The following is a 24,176-nucleotide window of genomic DNA, read 5'->3' on the forward strand; positions in this document are numbered from 1 at the left end:
CTAGAAGTTTTTATAACAGATAGCCACTAAGTAGAAATGGTAAATCTAGATTATGTCCATGTTTAGCAGTAAGCAGTAGAACTTAAGTTACATCTTCATTTGGCATGAGTTATGAATAGTCGTCTGACCTAATTATGTCTTATACTACAATTAGCTGCTTATTGCCAACAGTAGACTGCAAAACTTAACTAGTACATAACCATGCAAATGCCTACACTCCTGCAAACACAGCATGCCTAAGTCACCTGGAAGGCAAGACTGCCTATGTGTCATGGAAGGTATTGTGTAGCCTCGGCAGTGTAGTTGCCACATATCAAGGGACTTCCTTGATAGACAGTGTTGTGGTGCCACCCGAAGGACTTCTTTGGGAGGCGTGACGAGCCCACGTACCGCAGACGCAACATTCATAGATCACCTGTAAGGCAAGATTGTCTAGGTTTCTTGGAAGGTATCACGTAGTCTCGGTAGACGTGAGGCTCACACACCTACAGCTGCCCCGCATGCCTAGGTCACCCAAAAGGTAGATTTTGCTAAGGTGTTCCTGGAGGCATTGCATAGCCTCGATAGTGTCGAAGCCACGCCCCGAGGGATATTCTCGGTGGCGGAGATACAATGCTCTAAGGAATGCTGTCGCAAGGAATCCTTGTTGCACGACATGCCTACACACCGCGGGCACATCAAGCCTAGGTTTTCTGGAAGGCGTTGCATAGCCTCGATAGTGTGTAGATGCCGGTTACCAAGGGACTTCCTTGGTAATGTAGTTGCGGCGCCCCCGAAGGATTTCTTCGGGAGGCGTGACATGCCCGCACACCTGTAAGCATTGCTTGCCTAAACCTAAGGTCACTTGAAAATGTTTTCTGGAGGGTAGGCTTTGCCCTGGCAGGCAGTGGAGCCCACACACCTGTAGTAGTGCAGCATACCTAGGTCACCTAAAAGGCAGATTATGCCAAGATGTCCTGGGAGGTATTGCATAGCCTAGGTAGTGTGGACGCCGCATATCAAGGGATGACCTTGATGTGAGGATGCGGTGCTCTGAGGAATGCTGTCGCAAAAAATCCTCGTTGCACGACATGCTTATACACCGTGAGCGCAGCATGCCTAGGTCACCGCGAAGGTACAAGCTTAGGTTTTCTGGTAGGTATTGCATAGCTTCGGTCGTATAAATGCCACACACCAGGGCACACCCTTGGTGGACAGTGTTGCGGTGCACCCGGGGCATTTTCTCGGGAGCACGACAAGCCTACACACCACGAGCATAGTATGCCTAGGTCACTTAGAAGGCAAGACTGCCTATATTTTTTGGAAGGTATTGCGTAGCTCTGATAGTGCGTAGGGCCTTCGGCATTAATACATGCCGAAGGGGAAACAAAACCTTCGTAAAAAATGGAGTGTCTTCCAAAACCTCCGCTAGACGGAGAGTCTTCCACAAAACCTCCGATAAAAATGGAGAGACTTACAAATCCTCCGATGAAAACGAAGAGTCCTACAAAACCTCTAAGAAAAATGGAGAGACTTACAGAACCTTCGGCAAAAATGGAGAGTCATATAAAACCTCCAGTAAAAAATGGGGAGTCCTACAAAACCTCCGGAAAAAAATAGAGAGTCTTACAAAACCTTCGATAAAAATAGAGAGACTTCCAAAAACCTCCACGAGACGAAGCATCTTACAAAATCTCCGCCAAAACAGAGAGACTTTCAAAACCTCCGGCAAAACGGAGAGTCCTACAAAACCTCTGCCAAAATGGAGAGACTTTCAAAACTTCCACAAGACGGAGAGTCTTACAAAACCTCCGCTAAAACGGAGAGACTTCCAAAACCTCCGCAAGACAGAGAGTCTTACAAAACCTCCACAAGACGAAGAGCCTTGCAAAAACCTCCACAAGACGGAGAGTCTTTAAAAACCCCCCTAATGGGGATGTCTTCCAAAAACCTCCGCCAGACACAGAGGTTCTAAAAAACCTATCAGATAAAATCCCCCAACATCTTGAAGGAAAACGCCTCCGTGCCAAGGGGTGCGAAACCCACTAGCCTCCGAGAGGCACAGCCAACAGACAAAAGGAGTATAAATCCCCCTCCCCGCAGGAAGAGGTATGGCCCACGTGACTCAAACACGTATGGTAAAAGGTAAAATCATTACCCTACAGTCTCATCTAAGACACGATTCATATGTCATTTATGAAGACTATGCTAATATTAAGTAAAAGCCCACTCTGTGTGGCATGGAAAATAGTATAAAATCCCCAACTGTTCATTGCAGAGGAAGCAGCTTTCGGCACGCCGTCGCCAGGCTCCGGATGGATTACCTCTGGAGCCGGGCAACAGCTAAGGGCCGAGGTGGTCGAGGACCACCTATCCCATCTAGCCTTCGGCCTCGCCTTCGACACGCCGTCGCTAGGTTCCGGATGGATTACCTCCGGAGTAGGGCAGTGACTAAGTGCCGAGGTGGTCGAGGATCACCTCTCTGTCTAGCCTTTGGCTTCGCCTACGACACACCGTCGCAAGGCTCTGGATGGATTACTTCCGAAGCCAGGCAGCGGGGCCGAGGGGGTCGAAGACCACCTCTCCTGTCTAGCCTTTGGCTTCCCTCCGACACATTGTTGCCAGGCTCCTGACGGATTACGTCTGGAGCCGGGCAGCGGCTAAGGGCCGACGGGGTCGAGGACCATCTCTCCCGTCTAGCCTTCGGCTTTGCCTCCGACACGCTGTCGCCAGGCTCCGGACGGATTACCTCTGGAGCCGGGCAGCGGATGAGGGCCGAGGGGGTCGAGGACCGCCTCTCCTGTCTAGCCTTCGCCTTCATCTCTGATACACCATCGCCAGGCTCCGGACGGATTACCTCCGAAGCCGGACAACAGCTAAGGGCCGAGGTGGTCAAGGACCACCTCTCCTGTCTAGCCTTCGACTTCGCCTCTGACACGCCGTTGCCAGGCTCCGGATGGATTACCTCCGGAGACGGGTAGTGGCTAAGGGCAGAGGGGGTCGAGGACCACCTCTCCTGTGTAGCCCTTGGCTTCGCCTCCGACACGCCGCCGCTAGGCTCCGGGCGGATTACCTCCGGAGCCGGGCAGTGGCTGAGGGCTGACGAGGTCGAGGACCACCTCTCCCATCTAGCCTTCGGCCTCGCCTCCGACACGCCGTCGCCAGGCTTTGGATGGGTTGCCTTCGGAGCCGGGCAATGGCTAAGAACCCGAAGGGTCACGGACAATCTTCAGAGCTTATCCCCAAAGGTTCCAGATGGAGTTCGCCGTGTCAAAAATTTGGAACAAATTTGGAAGAAGGCCCTACCAACACCGAATCCGAGGAGTACGCGATGGCCGAGAATGACAAGGTCCCCACTGCTTCACCCGGCCCTCCTTAGTTACCCTACATGTCTACCGCTACCAGATTTCCGAGGCCACCTCTCCCCAGGAAGGAACGAAGCCGGCCATGATCTATGCGAAGTCTCGGTACCTCGGTCATCCAAAAAACCAGCCATTGACTACAAAGGGGACGAAGAAGCGCGGCACGAAGGCACGAAGGCACACAGACATGCGATCACATGTTCGAAGGATCCCCTTACACTTCGGCCCAAAAAGAGATACAATCGCCCCCAAAGATCCAAATTATATTATTAACAACTCGTGCATCCGGAGGATGCGTACAAAGAAGCAACAGTACAAAAGGCCGCTACGGAGGAGATAGACCCTGAAAGAGTAAACCAGGTGGAGAAAGAGTACAAGGTGGCAAAAGGCAACTATGACCCGCAGTAGAGGCATAGTCGAACGGCAAGACAGGGATGTCCCACGGCTTCCAGAAGCTCCCTCGAAGGCCGCCTTCACCTCCTACGGTCCTGGCAAGGGCCGCACATGGAGCGGCGTATGCACCTCATCTGTGGCCTGCCGTCGCAGAAGCTAATGCAGTAGTCGGCCCCCCGATCTGTCGAAAGACGAAGAAGAAGCCGAAGGAGCCATCGTCAGGGCCTCCTCCCCCTTCTTCCCATCCTCCTCCCTCATCGCCGAAGCCACCGACTTCTCCGCAGATGCCTGCTCTTCCTCATCGCTCTCCCTCCGCAGGAGTTCCCCGTCGAAAATATTGATGATCTCGACAGGCGCGATCTCCTGAACCAGGGGTTGAGCAGGAGCGGCAAGCAGCTGTCCACCCCTCAGGGATGGAAGCAAGATGGCCACCAGCACCACCGCCGGCAGCCGAGACGGCCCAGCCCTAGTAGAAGCAGTCGAGATCATCGACATCTCCGAAGAGGATAAGGAGGAAGAATATACCATATTCAAAGTTAAGGTTAAGTGCTCGCTCGTGGGGCAGTGGTAAATCCAGTCGGATGACCTCACCTTTATATCGAGGCCAAGCAGCCACGTACGCCCAGGAGATGAAGCGGAACCAACGTGGCATCGCTCCATGGCGTCCCCCATTATTCACTAGGGCCCCGTGGCCATATCTCGGTCATTCCACCGACACGTGGCAACATCCCACGACAACGTCTCGTTTTCTCGCACGAACGTCCCATCACATTAATGAACTAGACTCCTTTCGACGCATGCCAAGGGCGTGGGCACAAGACCCTAAACGAACCCACCCATTATCCAGTAAAATTGCGCCAGTGACACATCCCTTCCTACCGTCCTCAAACAGGCAAACGTAGGGAGTCCCACGATCCCACATGCATACGGTTATCTTCCATTAACTTCGAAGCAGTTGTGTAGCGATTAATAAAATATCTGCAAGTCCCATGCATAAGACCTTCTACAACTCCAACAAGTGGGAGGGACCTCATACCCCTCATGACCCAGTTGTAGACCTCAGCAAGATTAGTTGTCATTATCCCATACCTTATCCCACCATTATCGTACATCAAAACCCATTTTTCTTTTAGCTCATTTTGTATCCAATGTGAAAAGTTCTTGATAGCTGACCCTGACCTCCTTACTATCTGAGGAGTATCTGTTGGGAGAGGTCCAAGAGTAATTGGTTCATCACCTGTGGTTGCTAGCTCAGTTGTCTGCTTTATGGTTAGTTCATCTAGTCTTGCCCATAGGGTATTGAACTTTCTCTGCTGGTTCTGACTGCACAATTTCTTGAAAAGCTTCATCAAGTCCTTGTTTTTGAATTGTTTGTAAAAGTTTGCATCCATATACCGCATGCACCACCTGCTCTTCAAGTCGAGCCACTTTGCTTTAACACACTATCGAACACTCCCATATTGCATATCAAGCAAAGCCTGTAACAACCTCTCATGTCTATCATGAATTAAACAAACATCTGGCCGGTCTACAACGATAGCATGCTTTACCCGCTCAAGAAATCAATACCAGCTATCCCCGTTCTCACTCTCCATGAAGGCATATCCAAGTGGCAGGACTTGGTTGTTCCTATTGACCCCAATTGCAGACAATATCTGTTCTTTATACTTCCCAGTGCAGAACGTCCTGTCCAGGTAAATGATGGGTCAACAGTGCCTAAATGCTTTGATGGTTGCCGCAAATACAAAGAAAGCACGCTGCAATACTCGTTTTCCGCTATACTTCACATCAGTAGAGGGGTAATGCTTGATGTCATAGTAACTTTCAGAGTTTCTTGCACATATTATGGCTAATTGACGCGGTAGATTGTGATATGAATCTTCATATGTCCCAAACCTCATCTCAATAGCCTTCTGTTTCGCCCTCCATGCCTTCACGTAGTTTATTGTATACTAGAATCTTTGCTCAATAGCACGGATTATTGATCGTGGCTCATACTTTAGGTTGTCCACAATCTCCCCATACATAACATTGGCAACAAAAGCAGATGACAGGTACCAGTAGGAGAACTCTATTTACTCAATGTGATAATTATGCTCCCTGACTATTCAGCACTGCTAGTAGTTAACCCACTTCCCCCTGAATGCGTGCACCTGCCAAGGACAATCAGGCATCAAACACTTCATGTCGTACTCCCTTTTATTCGACTTCACAACCATGAACTGCCTCCGAAGAGACAACGACCAAAATTTAACTGCATCAATAGCAAACTCCTTAGTAGGGTATATAGCACCCTGAGACACCCCGTTCTCATGATACTCCCATGGTTTCCGATTAACCTCACTAACCACTAGCTTCGAAAATTCCTGATTCCTCCACTTTGCAGGAACATGAGCATTTAACTCCTCGTCGGATGAATCCTCATCGGCAACGGCTTCCTCCAGCTCTTGATCCTCCATCTCCATCTCTTCAATTATGCTAGGGATGTGCTCCCCCTCATCTGCTACACCCCTCGGTTGCATCTCACACATATCCCCAACATCTTGTTTGTCCTTGATATTTACTACGTCTGATTTATCTACCACTGTCTAACTTGTTCTCGCTACTGCTTCTGCAGAGTTTATCTCTATTGGATCCTTCTGGTACGTCTCAGCTAACAAAAACAGAGGGAGCCCACGGTCACATGATATATCTACATACTGTCTACAAGTAGATATCGTATTGATTGGGACGAGCTCGCCAAAGTAGCCCTGATTAGCACAGCTCTCAGCTTAAGATCATGTTGCTGGGGATCCAGTTGAAAATAACGTATTAGCCACTTGCACACGCCCACTATAGTCATCTCATTGGCTCTACTAAATCCCTTAATGACATGCTGAAACCAAGAGATATCTACAACGCTAGGATCATAACTAATTTGACCTTCACCATAATATATCTGAAAATATAATTTATCTGCTATCCCTGAAAACATCCGAAAATATATCCAATGTTAAGACCGAAAAACTATATTTCTGATTATCAAAACTATAACAAAATCACCGACATCGATTATCGCCTAACAATAGATTTCTTTAATATTGCCCATAAGCAAACCTAATTAAACTAATTAATCATCCGTCTACTTAATAAATTTTTTAATTACATATAATTATTACTTACATCATTATTTTGTACAATCTAGATATTCGAAACTATCATACTATAAATACTACTATATATCTAATGGCTATCCTACAACGTTGTAATTAATATTTACAATATACTACAAAATACAATATTTTCTACATTTCTAAATCTTAGGTCATATCTAATATAGCTATTGTTATACCGCTAAACCTAAATCTAGTGGTACTTTACTTACTAATAAAAACATGAGTATAAAAAAATTAACGGAGAACACGCTTCAAAATTCGCAGATCGAAAATAGTAAAGCTTCGCCACACTGCTTTCCTCTCTTACTCTCCTCCTCCTTTCTCTTTTTTTAGAATAAAATAAGAATTTTTCCTCATTGTTGAGGTTTATATAGAGAAGAGAAGGGAGCGGAGCCAGCTCACTAACCACCCCTGAGAGATCGACAAGAGACCTAACCGTCCTCTCAGGATGGTAGGATGGCGGGCGTGGGGATCCTCCCTACCCGCCTTTAAGAGGGTGGTTAGCCCCATCCACTCTTTCAGAGGGCGGTAAGAGTAGCCATCCTTACCGTCATCTGAAATTGCTATAGCTTTTTCATAGAACGGTACGTCTATTTTTAAAAATATTACCGCGAAGTCTATTTATTTAAATATTTAATAAAAATATAAAAATAAAAAAAACTCGCTGGGACTCAAGACTAACCCCCTCCTCTCCCCTACTCACCCAACCCACTCTGGTCTTCCTCGATTTCTCCTCCCGGCGACTCCGCCGCCGCCGGTGGCCTCGACCGCCGCCTCGCGCTGAGTGGAGATCTATCCGGACTTCTTGGATCAATTGATTCCTCTGTTGGTAAGGAAGCCCTAACCTAGCTTTCTTGGACGGATTGTTCATTTTGCTCTGCGCTGTCTTTTCTCCGTGGTGAGCGCTCAAGTCCAAATCTTTCGTCTCCTCCAATCCGTCCTGTTTGTTGCTCTGCGTGGTGGGAGAGTGCTAATAGCAGTCGGTTTCTTTCAAGAAGTTTTTGCGACGTCTACTGAATGGTCTCTTGTTTGGTGGTGTTCTGTAGCTCAAGCCCCCTGACCCTGAGGCAGTGATGAAAACATCTCTTTTCAGAAGCAAGAACTGTCCAAAAGTTCCGGATTGACCCAGGCTCTATACATTATACGCCCACGCTTAGATCCTCCTAGGACTAGCTTTCGTGTTCTTACACAACTATAATTGAAAATTTGAAATGATGGCATAATTGTGCTGCTTGTTTACTCGATCGGTTCGTTCGGGTGTTATATTGCTTTGTACATTATTGCTGTCAGTGGATGAAATGTCTTGTATATGTTTCAGTGATAGCGCTTGGTTATGGCCCTAGAGTGCGATTCTTTATACTCCACGTATTATTGTAGAAGGCGTGTCGGTAGAGCCGGTTGATGCGAATGTTGGAAAATCCTCCGCTGCTAGTTGGGGTCAGGGCAGCCATCCATTATCCTTTGTCTGCTGTTCTGCTGTTCTGCTGCCCCTTTTGGAACACTACAATATATTCTAATTTATTTTGCAGCAATATAGTTCTGTTTCAAATGCGAAACATGTCAAATCAGAAGTATGGTGCAAGGCAACAATAATTGTAATTAGAGGATTGATAGGTTCCAGAATTGTTGTGATTCCAAAAGTTAGTTTCTGTAAGCTGTCCATAGGAGAAGAGCTTTAATCTTTGGACTATAAACCTAAGCAGGAATAGAATGCCTTTCTTATCTCTTCTTCACAATCTCTGGCATCAAATCCTTGTAATGATGGCAGCGCATGAGCCCCCAACTGGCTGGACAAGGGCAAGCATGCTCCACCTACATCTTGAGTATCTCCCAAAATCCACTATCAAAGTCTGTGCTCCATAATTATGTTGTGAAATACAAATGATAGTTAACATTGTTTTATTCTTTAAGTGTTTGTTCTCTATTCGTTTTATCTGTGACTGAGTGAGAACAGTGCATGTACAGCTATATGTCTTTCATTTAAATAATGAATGCAGTTTTACTGTGAAATGCATTAATGAGCATGCATCTTTTATTCCAGCTGAATGTTATTGAGCCACTAAAGGTTGATATCTTGCATAAATTGGACTTTTGGCAGGTAATCAGCCATGGTTTTTCTTGAGACAGAGATGTCATGGAATGTGCTGATCTCACCTAGCGAGTTGAGTCCCAAGGGTCTCCTGCTCCGCAAGTCTATCATTGTTCGTCTTCTGGAGGACGTAACAAACAGGAAGGCTTCCAAGGAGCATGGCTACTACATTGCCGTCAATCAGCTGAAGGCAATATCTGAAGGGAAAGTGCGTGAGCTTACTGGAGACATTCTGTTCCCAGTCACATTCACTTGCATCGCACAAAAGCCTATGAAGGGTGAGATCATGGTTGGCTACGTGGATAGAATCCTGAAGCACGGCGTGTTCCTCAAATCTGGACCAGTCGAAAGCATCTTTCTGTCCGAGAAGTCAATGAGTGACTACAAGTACATTGGTGGGGAGAACCCAATGTTCATGAACGACCACTCGAAGCTGGAGAAGGACACTGCTGTGCGTTTCAAGGTCATGGGATTCCGCTGGATGGAAGCTGATCGCCAGTTCCAGCTCCTTGCTACGCTGGCTGGTGACTTTCTCGGGCCACTGTAAACTGCTTCGACAGGTTAAATGCGGTTCCGCTGTACATTGCTCGTTAGATGGATGGATGGGTCTGAAATGTGTTGGACTCAACTTGCAGTGAATAGTTTATGGCTGATGTATTTCTGCTGATGCCAGTGACATTTGGCTCCACGTTTAACATGTCACTATGGTGTGATGAACTATGTTTTCCATGGCTGTGCACCTTTCTACTTGTTTGCAAGTACATGTTTCATGGTGTTCTTTGATTTGGTTAGTGTTGAATTTGCATCATAGATTTGCATGACGTGGTTGTTTCCCTTTTCTGGTCATTGGGAAGATTGTATTCCTCTCTTTGATGTGGTTTTCCGATTGTTATCTTCCCTCCAGTCGTTATAAATATTTTTGCTGCGCCTGTCTAAATGCATTCTGGAGTTCACAAGAATCACAACTGGATCATTGTGATCTTCATATTCAGGCGGCTTGAAAATTGAAAAACATGAAATCACCACAGGATGCATGAACACATTCTTACAGGGCAGATGATGTGTTAAATGTTACATCTGCATATCTGCATGAAGAATCAGTAGTTCAGGACTCATAAGAGCATCTTCAAGCTTGTATTTCCTTCCTAGGCGAACATCAAATATCCGTGAAAAGGCTTCTTTTGCTGAGCATGCTCTTGTATCTTGCTTGAAGCATACACTGCTAAGATATTCAGTGTGAAAAACAGATCATGTTCCAGTTGCAAGCGTAAGACACCGGCATCCGATAGCTGAGCTGCCGACCAGGCTACAGAGGCTTTGAAGAACAATAACAGCATCTATTTATTGAAACGCTCAAAGCAGTATAAACATCACTCATACAGCAAACAAAGATATGGTGGAGCGAGCCTGGAAATAAGTAGAGCATTACATGTCCTTCAACAAGTCATTTATCTATTATTACAATAAAACTGCATGGTTCAATATGTTTCAGCTAGCTGATAGTAGCATATGTTCTTCAAAGGTAAATCCCCTGCTGTTACAATAACACATGAAGGTCTTTTGACGATGAGATCAGCCGTTGCTGCTAGCTGACTTGACGACCGTGACAGGGCAGGTTGCGTTGTTCACAACATAGTCGCTGACGCTTCCCAGGAGCACCCTGCAGGCAGATATCAAAAGATCAGCACTGGTGTGGGTAAAGATAACATGCTCACAAGAACAGTTTGGGAACAGCTTGGTGCAACCTCTTGAGCTTGCCAAGGCCCCTGCTTCCTATGACCAAGCAGCTCATGGGGATGTCATTGATAGCTTGGCATAGCTTCTCACGAGGATCACCCCACAGGACTTTCACAACCACCATAACCTGTTTGTCAAAAGAAAGTCAAAACCTGGTGGAGCAAATATTAAGAAAATGGCAGATAATACAATGAAGGCTTGGAGTGATCACCTCCTTCTCCTTGGCTACAGTGTTGAGGAGGTCCAATGTTTCAGCATCAGGCTTCGCCCCATATTTCTTCGCAATAGTAAGGTCAGAGAATTCCGAGAGAGGAATCAACGCTGTCATATTTAACAAATCAAAGCAATGAGGATATTAAGTAGTCAGCCAATCCCATTGCCAAAAGGAAAAACAAAGATGGACTAGGGCCTAGTTCTGCAAGTAAAAACACAGCATGTTTCACAAATAGTGAGCCAAAATTGTCAGGTATGTCACTAATGGTCAAGTCACTCCATGAACATAAACAACTAACCACATTATATATGTTGCTGTATTCATAATGTTCAATGCACAGTTTGCAACATTTATGACATCTATCTCCATGCTACGGAACATCAACGGAGGTATATTATGGCATATGAAGGTTAATTCTCTAGGCTACTGAAACCGTCACTGGAGCTTAAACAGGAATAATTAGCAAGCAAGAAGTAAAGATTCTGAATTTCAATTTCCATTATCGGAAGACATAAAGTTGCTGGAACAACTAACTTATTCTTGCATCATCTCTTAAAGAAATTGCAATGTCCAATGGGAGCCTAATTCCCAAAGAACAGCGAAGTGAATGACCCTGACCCATCAGCAATCACAAATGCTTATAACAACAGACTACCACCCAAAAGTTCAGATGAGCAATTGGTTAATTTAACTATCAATTTGACTGCACAAATGTCATCGATTAAATCCGCCACATGCAGCGGTAGTCAATGCACAATTCACTGATGGCTAGTTAGAGAGAAAAACAAGTAAATCGATGAAGAAATCGGTGCCAACTTGTTAGACACGATCCGTCCTAGACTCCTAGACACAGCAGTTTCCCCACTATCTTTCAGCTTCCCCCCTTTTATCCCAATTCCGCTTCTCTCCCCAGAGAATTTCGAGTCCTAACCCCATATCTGAAATGAGTCTCCTACTTTCTCTAGGAGTCTAGGACGGATTGTGTCTAACAAGTTGGCGCCGATTCCTTCATTGATTTACTTGTTTTTCTCTCTAACTAGCCATCAGTGAATTGCACATTGACTACCGCTGCATGCGGCGGATTTAATCAATGACATTTGTGCAGTCAAATTGATAGTTAAATTAACCAATTGCCATCTGGACTTTTGGGTGGTAGTCTGCTGTTATAAGCATTTGTAATTGCTGGTCATTCACTTCGCTGTTCTTTGGGAATTAGGCTCCCATTAAACATTGCAATTTCTTTAGAGATGATGCAAGAATAAGTTAGTTGTTTCCAGCAACTTTATATCTTCTGATAATGGAAATTGAAATTCAGAATCTTTACTTCTTGCTTGCTAATTATTTCTCTGAGAAACACAAGAAAGACAGTGGCTGTCAGCCTGTCGCAGCAAACCAGGTCCAAGAAGCGACAAGGCACAGGCAGCGAGCAGAGTGACCGGCAAGACGGTACTCCAACCACTCATCTTGCGCAAGCCATGGCAGGGATCGTCGAACAGCATGCAATCTTACTATTTGCGGGTTAGAAGTTACTTGCGTAAATCGATCGAAGTGTTTGGGGGCAGCGAGAAAAGATCAAGAACAGCAAGCAAGCAAGGGGAGTAGGAGAATCGAGATGGAGACGGCAGCAAGCACGTACGGGAGCCGGTGGATTCCCAGAGGATGGCCTCGCTCTGCTCGTAGTCGGGTTCCTTGAGCACGTGCAGCAGCAGGAGCTGGTCGCCGGCGCGCAGCAGGTTGGCCGCCGCCCACCGCAGCGCCGCCCGGCTCCCCTCCGAGAAGTCCATCGCCAGCCCCACCCACCTCTCTCCCTCAACGCCCGCCATGCTCCTCTCCTCCTCCCTCTCCTGCAAGTTCTTAGACTTCTTGGATGGTGGTGGTGGTCTGCTGGAGATGGTGGTGGCTACGTGAGAGGCGGTGATGCTGGGCTGTCGGCACTAACTTGATGCCTCAAGGACAAGTGCCAGGGATGTGATCGCATCCATCCACATGGGGCTTTGTGGCAAATGACAATGATGCATGCAGCATTGTTTCGAATTTTTTAATAATATTCTCTTATTAAAAAATTATAAAAATATAATTTAAAATTATAAAATTACAGATAGAGGTGCCAATCCGTATTTGATTGCTGACGAGCCACCTATTAGTAATTAGAGTGCCAACATTCTATTTGGTATACTACCGACACACCAAGAGCCGATAAGACTCGTTGGCAATCTATGTACCAATAGGTCCTGCCCATCAGAGTGCAACTTGTCGCACTCCATGTGCCAATAGGTTTTGTCGGTTTTGGTGTGTCGATAAGCTCTCACCCGCCTGTGATGCCAAATGGGACATTAACACTTCGATCGCAGATAGTTGGCTAGTCGGTAATTGGAGTATCGACCAGCACCTATATATGCAATTTTTTCTATTTTGTTTTTTTTTCAATTTTTAATAAAATATTATTATATAAAAGATTCCCCTTTGTTCCGGTCTTGTACGATTCCGTTTTGGGTTTGGTTCTTGCCTTATCTACTCAACCATTAATGCAGATACAGCATTTTGTTGTGGTCTGTCAATGGTTGTCATCTCTGATGATCTTTTTACTGGCATACAATTAGACAAAAAGAAATTGAAATCCTTTTAAAGGTCAACTGCATTATATTATACCATTCGCGGAGTAGTTGCTGAAACCTTTTACATGTCCTCTGCAATTTGCAGAGTCTACGGAAAACGACGGTTAACCAATTTGAAAATGCAAATCATCGCGCAAGTTGTTTGACTTGTATTTAGAACGAAGAAAAATCAGTTCGTGAAGTTGTTTAGCGCGTACTGTATTCAGAAGGACAGAAAGGAGAGCGGAGATGTTTGCAGCACCACGGCACTACCAAGGCAGACACCAGTCCACAACGCCATGTCTCTAGAATCCTAGAACGACAGCCAGCCAATCAGCCATGGACCCATGACAGGGAATCAGGGATAGCTCAAAGTATTTGATTCCTCACCTAATGATCACCAAATTGACCCAATGGAAAATCAGATGGTGATAAAAACATGCCCTACTATTTTTCTTCTTCTTCTGGATGGTACAAAAGCAGCTGGAGTATTTCACAAGGCAAGCACCAAAATTAGCTACAGCAGCATCTGGGATCAAATCATTCTACTTCCTATTGTTGTTCACTCATTTCATAGGCTTGAAAGGGCTGGATAGCCCTTCACAGGCCCTACTAATGACATGGCTTCTTGTAATGCCTCCAGCAGATGCTCTGGATGATCCTCGATACGCACATGACCAAACTGCGCCGGTATCTTGCGTAGAGTTCGTCCAACAATCTGCGATGTAGCAGGAAGAGCTATGAGAAAAGCATCATATGTGGCAACATATACAAGCGCAAGTGACTATGCTAACCATGAGTTTCAGTTTGAACCGAGTCAATTGCAAAACAGATCCATAAATAGAAAAGTAGAGGTCAAATTATCAACAAGTCATTGCTTGAAAACCATGGAAGTAACTAATTGCTGATTGTTTGTATATCCATGACAGAATCCATTCTTTATTCATGCTAGTAGGTATTGCGGAAAGCGGCAACGTGCATCCAATGATGTAGAGACCAGGATATGTTTTATTCCATTATGCATTATCTAAAAAATGCTAGCAAGTATTTTCTGATTCCTATAAAAAGGGCAAAACGCAATGTCATTAGTTCAAACCTTGCGAGCGTACCCGCCATAAGCTATCCCTCCGATAAAAGCTTGCTGAGAACTGGTCATTTCAGAGGCTGCTGTCCCTGAATTTCCTATTAGATAAAGAGGTCTTTCAGAAGGGCATTTTTTCTTCTCAGGAGAGAAGCATCATTTGAATCGAAGTATATTTCTTTCTGGTAGAAAATTCAGAAGCAACTGGAGCTATATATCTAGTGATCATAGCTGTAGTAAGTATTTTTTTGAACAAACAATTGAACAAGAAAAGGAATGTAAGGAACAAATTACCAGGAAAAGTCGTAGGGTGGAAAAGGCCAGCCTTCTTTAAGGAATCTATAGTGTATGAGTTGGTGCCGCCGGCCAACTGATAGAAACCTTCAAAACCATAGTACCAGCAAATACATCGAAAATATAAGGATAATAAAGCCACAAAAGGCAACAATATTCCAATGGTTGCTTCGTTTACCACGAGGTCTATCTGATATTGAAGCCATATGAACAGCAAAAGAAACTGCTTCCCTTGTTGCACCTCTACCAATGTCGCCACTCATAGGCCGGCCGTCTAACTGATCATACCAAAAATACTAATTTAAATAAGCCCATAATAAAAGCATGGAATGTTTAGAGGATTACCAGCAGTAGCATAATCATATTCATGACTAGGGTCCTACCAGGCTACCACATCAAGAGGATTGGAAAAGTGATGATAGCATTTACAGCATCTAACAATATAGAAGATCCACAACTCCATATAAAAACGCGTATAGTTTGAATGAAGCACGTATCGCAAGGAACATATAAGTTTTTTAAAATAGATAATGAACTAGCTATATCTGACAATATACAAACATTTGGAAAGTAGCAACTGGATAATACGTTCTGTTGGAAATAACCTGCCAAAGATTATACCCTTGAAGATGGGATTCCATTATTGTGTATATCGCATTCATGAAATCAACTGTTGATTTGCCAATATCAGGCAGGCTAACCTGAAAGGTGTGGTCTTTCACATCAATCATGGTGGGAAAACAAAGGAAATCCTTCTTAATAAAAGGGAACATGGTGACATTTTCAGCATTTATATGCATCACGAAACCAAGAGCGAAACTTACTGCTACCAGCTTCACATTATTGATAGACTCACTCAAGCTGTTCCAGAGGGTATTGAACATGTCAGTTCCCCTACAGTGGTGGAAATATATCAGATAAAGTGCCCTCTAAGTAATGGTGAAAAGGCAAACATCACTCAATCTACGTGATCTCCAGGGAAAGGGAAACATACTTTCCAGTGGTATGTATCTCTATTGCATCAACATCATTCCTTTTCAACAGTTCAGCAGTTGTAGTAGGATCTCGAACATAGGACACAGCTCCTGAAATGGTTTCAAGCAAAGCTTGCAGCTTCTATAAGATACACAAAGGTGCAGGAGGGATCAGATTTAACATACTGTGAAGTTACATATGCATGTCGTGAAGGCTATTTGCAAAAAAAGGTATTGCTAGCCTACTCTGATTATGACAAAAGAGCAAGAATGGAAGAAAGAAGAAAGACAGTGCTCACTTATTCTGTCATAAGGGCAAACTGGCAAGCATCGGCCGCATCCGTAGCACCGCTCTGTAATTACACCACTCTACGCAAGGCAGAGCTTATGTCATAAAAAAATGAAGCTCATGAAGTGAATTAACAGAAGCATAAGAAAATAACCAAACTAATTGATACCTCAAGTTTACCACGTAAGGGATCAGATTGAGAGTGCTCTTCTCCAACCATGATACTCTCTAGTGATATTGCATCAGCAGGACAAACTTTCTCACATGGCCTCGAGCAATCCGGTGGGCAATCCTCAGGATCAAATTCTAGAGGACAAACAAGTTTCCTTAGATGTGAAAAGGTTCAGTAGTTAACAGGTCCATCCTAAGCACGGGGCAAATACTGCTAGTGAAAGCAGGAAACTAATTGCAATTCTCAAATGATAATAATCAAAACAAGGCAATAATTTTGAAGTGAAACGAATGATAATTTAATAAGTTTAACTAGAAAGTATAATTGATAATATTATAAACAGCATGTTCTTACCAGCTTTACGGAAATGAAGATCTCTGCAATCATCATTAACACTAACCATCACCCATGGCCTTTGAACTTCTGGTACAATTGAGGCCGCTACATCAATTCCCTCATTCACTGCACCAACCACAGATGCATCTGCTGCACAATCGATGCAATCCACTGTATGCACAAAATTGTCCATGTTTCGTAAGTGTATACCTTCAATTTTTGTATGGTATATTGGTGAAATTACTGTAGGAGTGCAGAGTAAATATAACTGTTTTACCTAATAGAAATATGTTTCCATCACAAACATTTGTTCTTTGTCTAACCATTCTATGAATTCAGCCTTTCTCAGTGCATTTCATATAAACATTGTGTGAACCACTTGGCTGAACTATTCACTAATTTTACTTCCATGAAGCCTTGAAGTCGTCATGCATTTACAGAAGTTCCTCCAGTCACTTCATCAGAAGATAATATGCATACGTTTAGCTTATCATGTACTTCTCTTCCATTTTGGTGTGTAATTTGTGCTGTATTCCTATCTTGACCATCTTTCACAAAAAGGGGAAAAAAGGAATAAATGCGCAGCTGGAGATACCAAACAGTCATCTAATCGCAAGAGTGTTGTATTGATCAATCACCCCCTCCCCCCCCCCCCCAATAATAATAATAATAATAAGAAATAAAAGTTTGTCCTTGTGTTCCATTATGTCAGATTTTTGTGTCCGTTTGTTCAATAAAATGTTAAACTACACGTAATTCAAAGGTCAATTCTTGAATGACTGAAGAAAAGAACATGTAACATACTATTCACATTGTTAGATGTTGATCCAAAATGCTACATATACACACCAAAGGATTGTTTTCAGTTCAATCAACAAGTGTACCTCCAGCAAGCGTGTACACAAGGGAGAGATTCCTGACATCTGCAGCATCCTGCATAGGCAAAGCGCATGCAAGTAACATGAGAATCACACCGCACGCAGTCAGAAATTCTTCTCTAGTCGACATACACATCACCGCCACTGCTACTCTCATTGCACTAACACTTCAAATTAGTGTCCCCTGAAGACACCAACTAAACCAACGCAATCAGCCTCCATTGGTTAAAGCCAATTCACTTTTCTTTCCAAGCTAAGAACTCTGACTCATGTCATCGGTTGGAGATGAAGCACTCACTGTTCTTCAACCCCAGTTTACCCTAGCGCGCTCAGTCCTGGTCCCTGGAGCCCAACCTATCGAAGGGTGCAGCAGCCGAGTGGCGAGGGTAGGATACCTCGAAGCTGGCGCCGCAGATGAGCTTGACCCAGTCGCCGCGCCGGAGGGCCCCGACCTGCGGCGGGTGGTCGCTAACGAGGCTGCTCCGGCGGGCGGCGGATACGACGGAGGCCGCGGCCCGCACGGCGGCGCGGGAGGCGAGGAGAGGCGGCGGCGGCACCGGCACGGCAGCCATGGCTTCTCGCGCGTGCGGAGAAATATCTTCCTCACCTGGTCCGTTCCGTTTCCCTCGCGCGGCGCCTGAACAAACGGTTCAGCGGGGCTCTCAGGTCCGTCCATCACGAGATCAACGGATGCGACTGGGAGACGCAATTTTTAGACCGTTGATTTTTACGATTGGGAATTTCCTTTATCTAGATGCAGCGCAGGCCGGTCCTTTATTCTTATTACTCTAATCAACTAAAATATATCATACCAGCACAAATAAAACTTATTCAAAAAATAAATAGCTTTGTTCAACAATTTTTGACGGTTAGACTAATTCAGCATCGAGAAAAATATTCACTCAAAAAACTAGATGGACGTGTGATAAAGACGTACTCGCGAGTGTGTATATGGTATGTGTGCGCACGTAATGGTGTGTACGTTTACGCCACCTTATAATCAGAAAAAGCTTAAAGGGCAGCAATTTCAAATTAAATAGTTTGGTTCTTGCATAGTTTTTGTTAGGGTAATACTTCGTTTACAACCTTGTGATTTTATAAGGTGTAGAAATAAAATACATCGAAAGCAGTAAACCGCGAGCGTAACAATATTTAGAAGGAAAATTAGACTACATGGCAAATCCGGGGCTCAATGTTTGGAGTGGCGAATTACTAAACTTTAATTTCCACTTAGTTGCCGTAAGGCTTGGATTGGCAAAGCAGTAGATTGTGATAATATCGCTTGCATGCACAATCAATGTTAAATACCTTAGTGCTTTGCTCGGAATTATTTTTCCTAAACCAAGATTCAAATTAAAGAACATGTTATACTAAGTGTCCCGGATAACAAAATTTGCCAAACTTTTATTCGATTTGCCAAACAAACCGAGAATATATAGCTCTCGTAACTACTGCTTTTCCATAATGATTTAAAAGAATAAACAAAACACCGCGCAACACAACATAGCAACGGCAAACCAGTCCAAGCAAATTGAACAAACGCGTTTTAGCTTAAACTCGCTCAACCAGACAGACATACATGTGCGTCGAATTAAAATATCAACCGATAAACGCGTACGGGAATAACACAATTTGTGCCGGTCAATTACACTCCTATGCACACCTGATTGAGCCAAGCACATGCCAAGACCTTTGGTCTAGGGTACACTTAATTATCTCATTGTCCGGTCCATTCAAATATTAATTAATTAACCAATCTAATTACATGCCTAGCTCACTACCTAAGACTCTATATGCTTCAGCTTCATCTCAAATATAGTATTTATAGGTTAATATAAAATAGTTTAAATATTTATTTTTTATTTAGTATGTAAATAAGATGACTCGTCTAAATATCCAGTGTAATCTTAGCTCCAGCTCTATACATTTTTAGAGCTAGGGATATTCTGCTTAAGAATTTTTAGAGCTAGAATCCTACCAAATAAGCTATAACTAACATCTGATTTCTCAACTATCGTCTTATACACATGAAATGCGTTAATGATGATTAACTACTCCACACATACATCTATCTATCTCTCCAGGGGTCTTCGCAGAAATTGCCCAATTTGCACATGCTAACCACTAATCTTGCACCGCGAATCACGGTGCCGATCAACGGCGGCGTCCTGGACACGTATCAGGTGGATACGCGATTGCGGAAATATGTCGTGAGGAGGAGGGAGAACATGGCTGCAAATCAAGCCCCCAAATCATGGAGATTTACATGTGCTGTGCATTGGATTACTCTAATTAATTGGAGCGTTTGTGCCTATCATGATCAGCTCCCTACAGGGGGACATGCTGGCTCCTAACTTATATATATATATATATATATACATATATGTATATATATATATCTATATATAGTGCACCACTATACATGCATGATGCAGCAAACTTTTCTCCACACATGACGCAGGAGACTTTTCTTTGCTGCACTTTTGCTGAGGTGGCAGCTTGGCAGGGGGTGGTGGAGTATGTAGGGCCCATGACACATCACACATGCATGCCAGGAGGCAACTAGCAAGCTTGGAAATCATGCATGCATTGATCATTGATGCATGGGGGTAGAGAGGAGGATACAGGGTGTTCTGATGAGGAAAATAAAAGGGAAGTGAAGGGAGAGATGCAGAAAGACTAATGGTTGGTGGTGAGAGAGAGAGAGAGAGAGAGAGATATTTCATGTGGTGGCATGTGGCCTCGAGTTAGGAGAACATGCCCTCACCTTCAAGCAATGCATGATCTAGCTGCTGCTACTAGTTATGTTGCATGCAAGCAGCATTGATCACTACAAAAGTTTATTCTTTGCCTTTAGTCATGCCAATGCATGCTACCTAATTCCCACACATATCCCCCTTCCAGCCTAGCTCGAAGCATCTATATAAACAACCCTTGCCCCTCTCTCTCTGACGTCTTATTAGCCACTAGCATTATCTTTCTCTCTCTCTCTCTAACGTTGGATACATACATCTCTCTCTCATTATCTCATTGTTGCAGCTTGCAAGTTGCTAGCCATTGCAATTTGCAACAAAGATTCACCATGGCTGCTCACACCGGCAGCCGTTGCAACCCTTCGACGTCGACAACGAGGAGAGCGAGGCCGCTGGTGTCCTCCGCCGTGGCTCCCCGAAGGCCCTCGCCGACGAAGCCGACCAATAATGTGGCCGGGGACAGCAAGGCGAGGACCAGGCGCCGCGACATGGAAGTGAGGAGGAAGATGGAGGCGCTGAGGCGACTCGTGCCGAGTGGCGACGGCGACGGCGACGAGGTCGACGAGCTTCTCCTCCGCGCCGCCGGATACATCGCGCGGCTGCAGGCGCAGGTGACGGTGATGCAGCTCATGGTCGACGTGCTAGAGCACGCATAAGGAGGATTAAGCATTGATCAGTACTCTCCATCAGGCTTGAGAGGCACATGTATACAGTACATCTCGTTGGGAAAAAAAAAACACGTATACGTACAGGGCACACCATACACACATGATGTATACTTTTGTTATGGACTTGGGTTCATTGGTTTTCGTTCGTTGTTTGATGATTTATTTAGGGGGTCAATTTTATACATGTGGCATTCGGATTCATCCGTTTATTGTGTATGTAAATACGTGTACTACTGTGCACATACGTTACGGTTGTATACATTGTTTTTAAACGGGTTGTATACATTGTTTTTAAACGTAAAATTGGCAGGAGATCCGCCAATCTTTGTAGTAATATAGCAGGAGTCACTACTGCAGGAACATGTTTTACTGTCGGCTCTAAAATCCATTTACTAGCGATTTTAGAGCTAACAGTAGCTAACAGACAGTGATAGTTCTCGATTATTACTGTCGGTCTGGGAGACCAGTAGTGAAGTGGGTTATCACTACTAGCTGGTAGTTTGGTAGTGATATCAAAGCCTTCAGCCGGTAGTGTTTGGCCTCTCCTCTCTCTCCTCTCTTTCCTCTCTTTGTCCTCCCTTCGTCTCTGTCCTCCCTCTCTCTCCTCGATCTCTCCATCTCTCTCTCTCCCTCTCAATGTATTTGCATAGAATGAGACACATATTTAATATAAATCAATAATTAATAAAGACACCTTCATTAATTCATAGTAATTGATGTCGTTCATTAATACATAATATAATGGTATTCATTAATATTTTGTCATTTATTGAAATATAATAAGTTGCAAGCCCCTTGGGACTTTCTGCTTGTCGCATACTCTCTATTAGAAGATATGGTGTTATCTGAAGGTCTCTCACGCGTCGATGACATGATGGATTTATGAAACTCACCGTTTGGGTTGATAACATGTTCCATGAAGAACCCAACGATTTGTTCTTTAAGGGTATATATTTCTGTAGGTTTTAACGCACTTGTGCGTAGTTTGGAGTGCTGTATTTGAAGAATTGAAAGAATTAGTCCTTAAACACGTATAGAAATTAAAAAGAAGGCATCAATATGTAATTTCATACCTCAAGATGATTGAACGTGACAGCGTCTCCATCAGGGCTGAATAAAGTAAAAACATAAAACCCATAGAGATTATTGCCGGATGACTACATCATACACTTCAAGAGAAAATGATTCGTCAGTGAAATGAATTGAACCTTTTTATTTAGTAGGAAATACAATACATGAATATTCCCCGCGTTCTAGAAAATCGATTTTTACATCGTATTGCTTCCTGAATGGAAAGTAGATAACACTATTTTTTGTAGTATCTTATATATGACCTGTACGTGAATATGAATACCAATTAAACTTAGATTCAATCGACGAGAAGAAATGATTTGTCAGTGGAATGAATTGAACCTTTTTATTTAGTAGGAAATGCAAGACACGAATATTCCCTGTGTACCAGAAAATCGGTTTTTACATCGTATTGCTTTCTAAATGGAAAGTAGATAACACTCTTTTTGTAATATCTTATGTATGACCTGTACGTGAATATGAATACCAATTAAACTTAGATTCAATCAACAAGAAGATTAAATGATCGAATTTACCTATATAGCATATCGATGAGGTCTTAATAAGTCGTCTTATCTCTCTATTATGAGTCCAAGACAATGATCTTGGTCAAGTCTGGATGGATGACAATGAGAATTCAATGAAAATTGCAGGAATATATGACACCATAAAAAATTAGTACTATTATCGAGTTGCCCATAAAAGCATAACACCTTGGCACACAAACATGTACTCAAAGTTGTATAGTAAGAGTATAAATTTCTTGTGCTGGTGGTGAAGCAGCCACTTCAATATATAGTTCTCGGTGAAGTTTGGACTCTCCCTTACTAGTTTCTTATTAACAAGTTCAGGATCGATAAATCCTACTTTATTATCTAATTCTTATCTGTATGTGCGGATATCCGGTCTACGAAAGAGAGAAGTTAGACATGCAATTTTAAGGTACAAGATCATATAATGGGAATTATATACATAAGTCACTTACAGAGTCCACGCTCTTATTATAGCCACGTCGAGAGCATCTTCCTTATATAGTTCATACAAGTACAAGAATTTCACCTAGAAGAAGATGTTCCATTGAGGAAATATTCATCTTTGTATCTTACGTAAAACACCTAAAAACCCTGCCTGAACTGCTCTAAGTATCACTGATGTAATCGGTGCATTTGAGTTGTAAGGTTTCTTTCTATATCTGATTTGACCAAATATTTTTTCAACCCAAACCGCTCCCACAGTAAGCCGTGCTAGTTTCTGTACTGTTATTCTTGAATCAACCACGAAGTCTGCAATACTTGGAGCACCCTTAATGATTGAACCTGGTTTGCTCTTAGCCCACTTCTTGCTGATGCATTCATAGTCAGTTGGTGGCTTACTTGAAGCCACCCCCGATTGTTTAACTTTAGCTATATTCATAAAAAAATTCATGCTTTCTTCAGGCACAACCGGCTTCGGTTGAGGTTCTAGAGGATGGAAATGAGCCATTATATTGGTGTCCACAATCTTTTTTGTTTCCTCTGGAGTAAGTGAATAGACATCCTTGGGCTCTGTCAACTATTTAGATGGCACCAATTTTTGAGATGATGTTGTTTGCTTGGATGCTGTGGAACCTAATCGTATTTTCTGAGATGATGGTCGGCTTCTTGATGGTGCTGGCTTCTTAAGTGGTGGACTTCTTCGAGGTGATGGCTGGGGAGGTGGACTTCTTCTAGGACATGGCTGAGGAGAGGGACATCTACAAGGCAACGATGGCCCAGGGTGTAGTGGAGAGCAGAGGTTCTTGAGAGTTGTCCCTAGTGAAAATACTATGTAGACCTTCCCTCACGTGATGAATAAGTGATAATTCTCTTCTATAGTGTTCGCCCCCTCCTCTATGGGGTAGTCCACCTCATGACGGAAATTGTCAACTACCTCGTCTACTTCAACCACATCGTAGCCCTTCGGTATCGAACGTCCGTGCAAAAGGTCATGGGCGTCGCGAGGATAAGCCACGCCGAAAGCTACCTTGATGGTAATGTTCTTAGCACCAATGTGTAGTTTGCACGGTGTCTGTGCTGTGATGTGGTCCACGGGATAAGTGATGGAGTCAGTTCTCAGAACTCCCATGGACGCACAACTACTCCAACAACCACCAAGGCTG

General features: G+C 43.9%; 4 protein-coding genes across 6 annotated transcripts; 2 read left to right on the plus strand and 2 right to left on the minus strand.

Annotated features, from left to right (window-relative positions):
• Window positions 1-7,560: 7,560 nt before the first annotated feature.
• LOC133883825 (DNA-directed RNA polymerase V subunit 7-like) lies at window positions 7,561-9,711 on the plus strand. The gene is made up of 2 exons (XM_062323208.1): window positions 7,561-7,718; window positions 8,988-9,711. Exon 2 carries the CDS (start codon window positions 8,998-9,000, stop codon window positions 9,523-9,525), a length of 528 nt encoding a protein of 175 aa, XP_062179192.1. The 5' UTR covers window positions 7,561-7,718; window positions 8,988-8,997; the 3' UTR covers window positions 9,526-9,711.
• A 583-nt stretch (window positions 9,712-10,294) lies between these two features.
• LOC133885765 (universal stress protein PHOS34-like) lies at window positions 10,295-12,902 on the minus strand. Its single transcript, XM_062325510.1, has 4 exons — window positions 12,566-12,902; window positions 10,927-11,036; window positions 10,724-10,842; window positions 10,295-10,638 (listed from the first exon to the last, which is right to left on the minus strand). Exons 1-4 carry the CDS (start codon window positions 12,750-12,752, stop codon window positions 10,551-10,553), a joined length of 504 nt encoding a protein of 167 aa, XP_062181494.1. The 5' UTR covers window positions 12,753-12,902; the 3' UTR covers window positions 10,295-10,550.
• Window positions 12,903-13,952: 1,050 nt separating this feature from the next.
• LOC133885573 (uncharacterized) lies at window positions 13,953-18,186 on the minus strand. 3 transcript variants are annotated; one of them, XM_062325300.1, is made up of 12 exons: window positions 17,943-18,186; window positions 17,554-17,602; window positions 16,688-16,840; window positions 16,331-16,467; window positions 16,172-16,241; window positions 15,893-15,983; window positions 15,723-15,792; window positions 15,504-15,599; window positions 15,077-15,176; window positions 14,899-14,985; window positions 14,633-14,705; window positions 13,953-14,241 (listed from the first exon to the last, which is right to left on the minus strand). In XM_062325300.1, the coding sequence occupies exons 1-12, from the start codon at window positions 18,117-18,119 to the stop codon at window positions 14,136-14,138; spliced, it is 1,209 nt and encodes a 402-aa protein (XP_062181284.1). In that variant the 5' UTR covers window positions 18,120-18,186; the 3' UTR covers window positions 13,953-14,135. The 3 variants fall into 3 exon arrangements, with proteins under 3 accessions (XP_062181284.1, XP_062181283.1, XP_062181285.1); XM_062325299.1 differs by having other exon boundaries at window positions 14,620-14,705; window positions 17,943-18,183; XM_062325301.1 differs by lacking the exon at window positions 15,504-15,599 and having other exon boundaries at window positions 14,620-14,705; window positions 17,943-18,183.
• Window positions 18,187-20,629: 2,443 nt separating this feature from the next.
• On the plus strand, window positions 20,630-20,956 carry LOC133885079 (transcription factor IBH1-like). The gene has a single exon (XM_062324713.1). It carries the CDS (start codon window positions 20,630-20,632, stop codon window positions 20,954-20,956), a length of 327 nt encoding a protein of 108 aa, XP_062180697.1.
• Window positions 20,957-24,176: the final 3,220 nt, after the last annotated feature.

The sequence above is a fragment of the Phragmites australis genome, chromosome 11 (genome assembly GCF_958298935.1).
Source record: "Phragmites australis chromosome 11, lpPhrAust1.1, whole genome shotgun sequence".
Taxonomy (NCBI): domain Eukaryota; kingdom Viridiplantae; phylum Streptophyta; class Magnoliopsida; order Poales; family Poaceae; genus Phragmites; species Phragmites australis.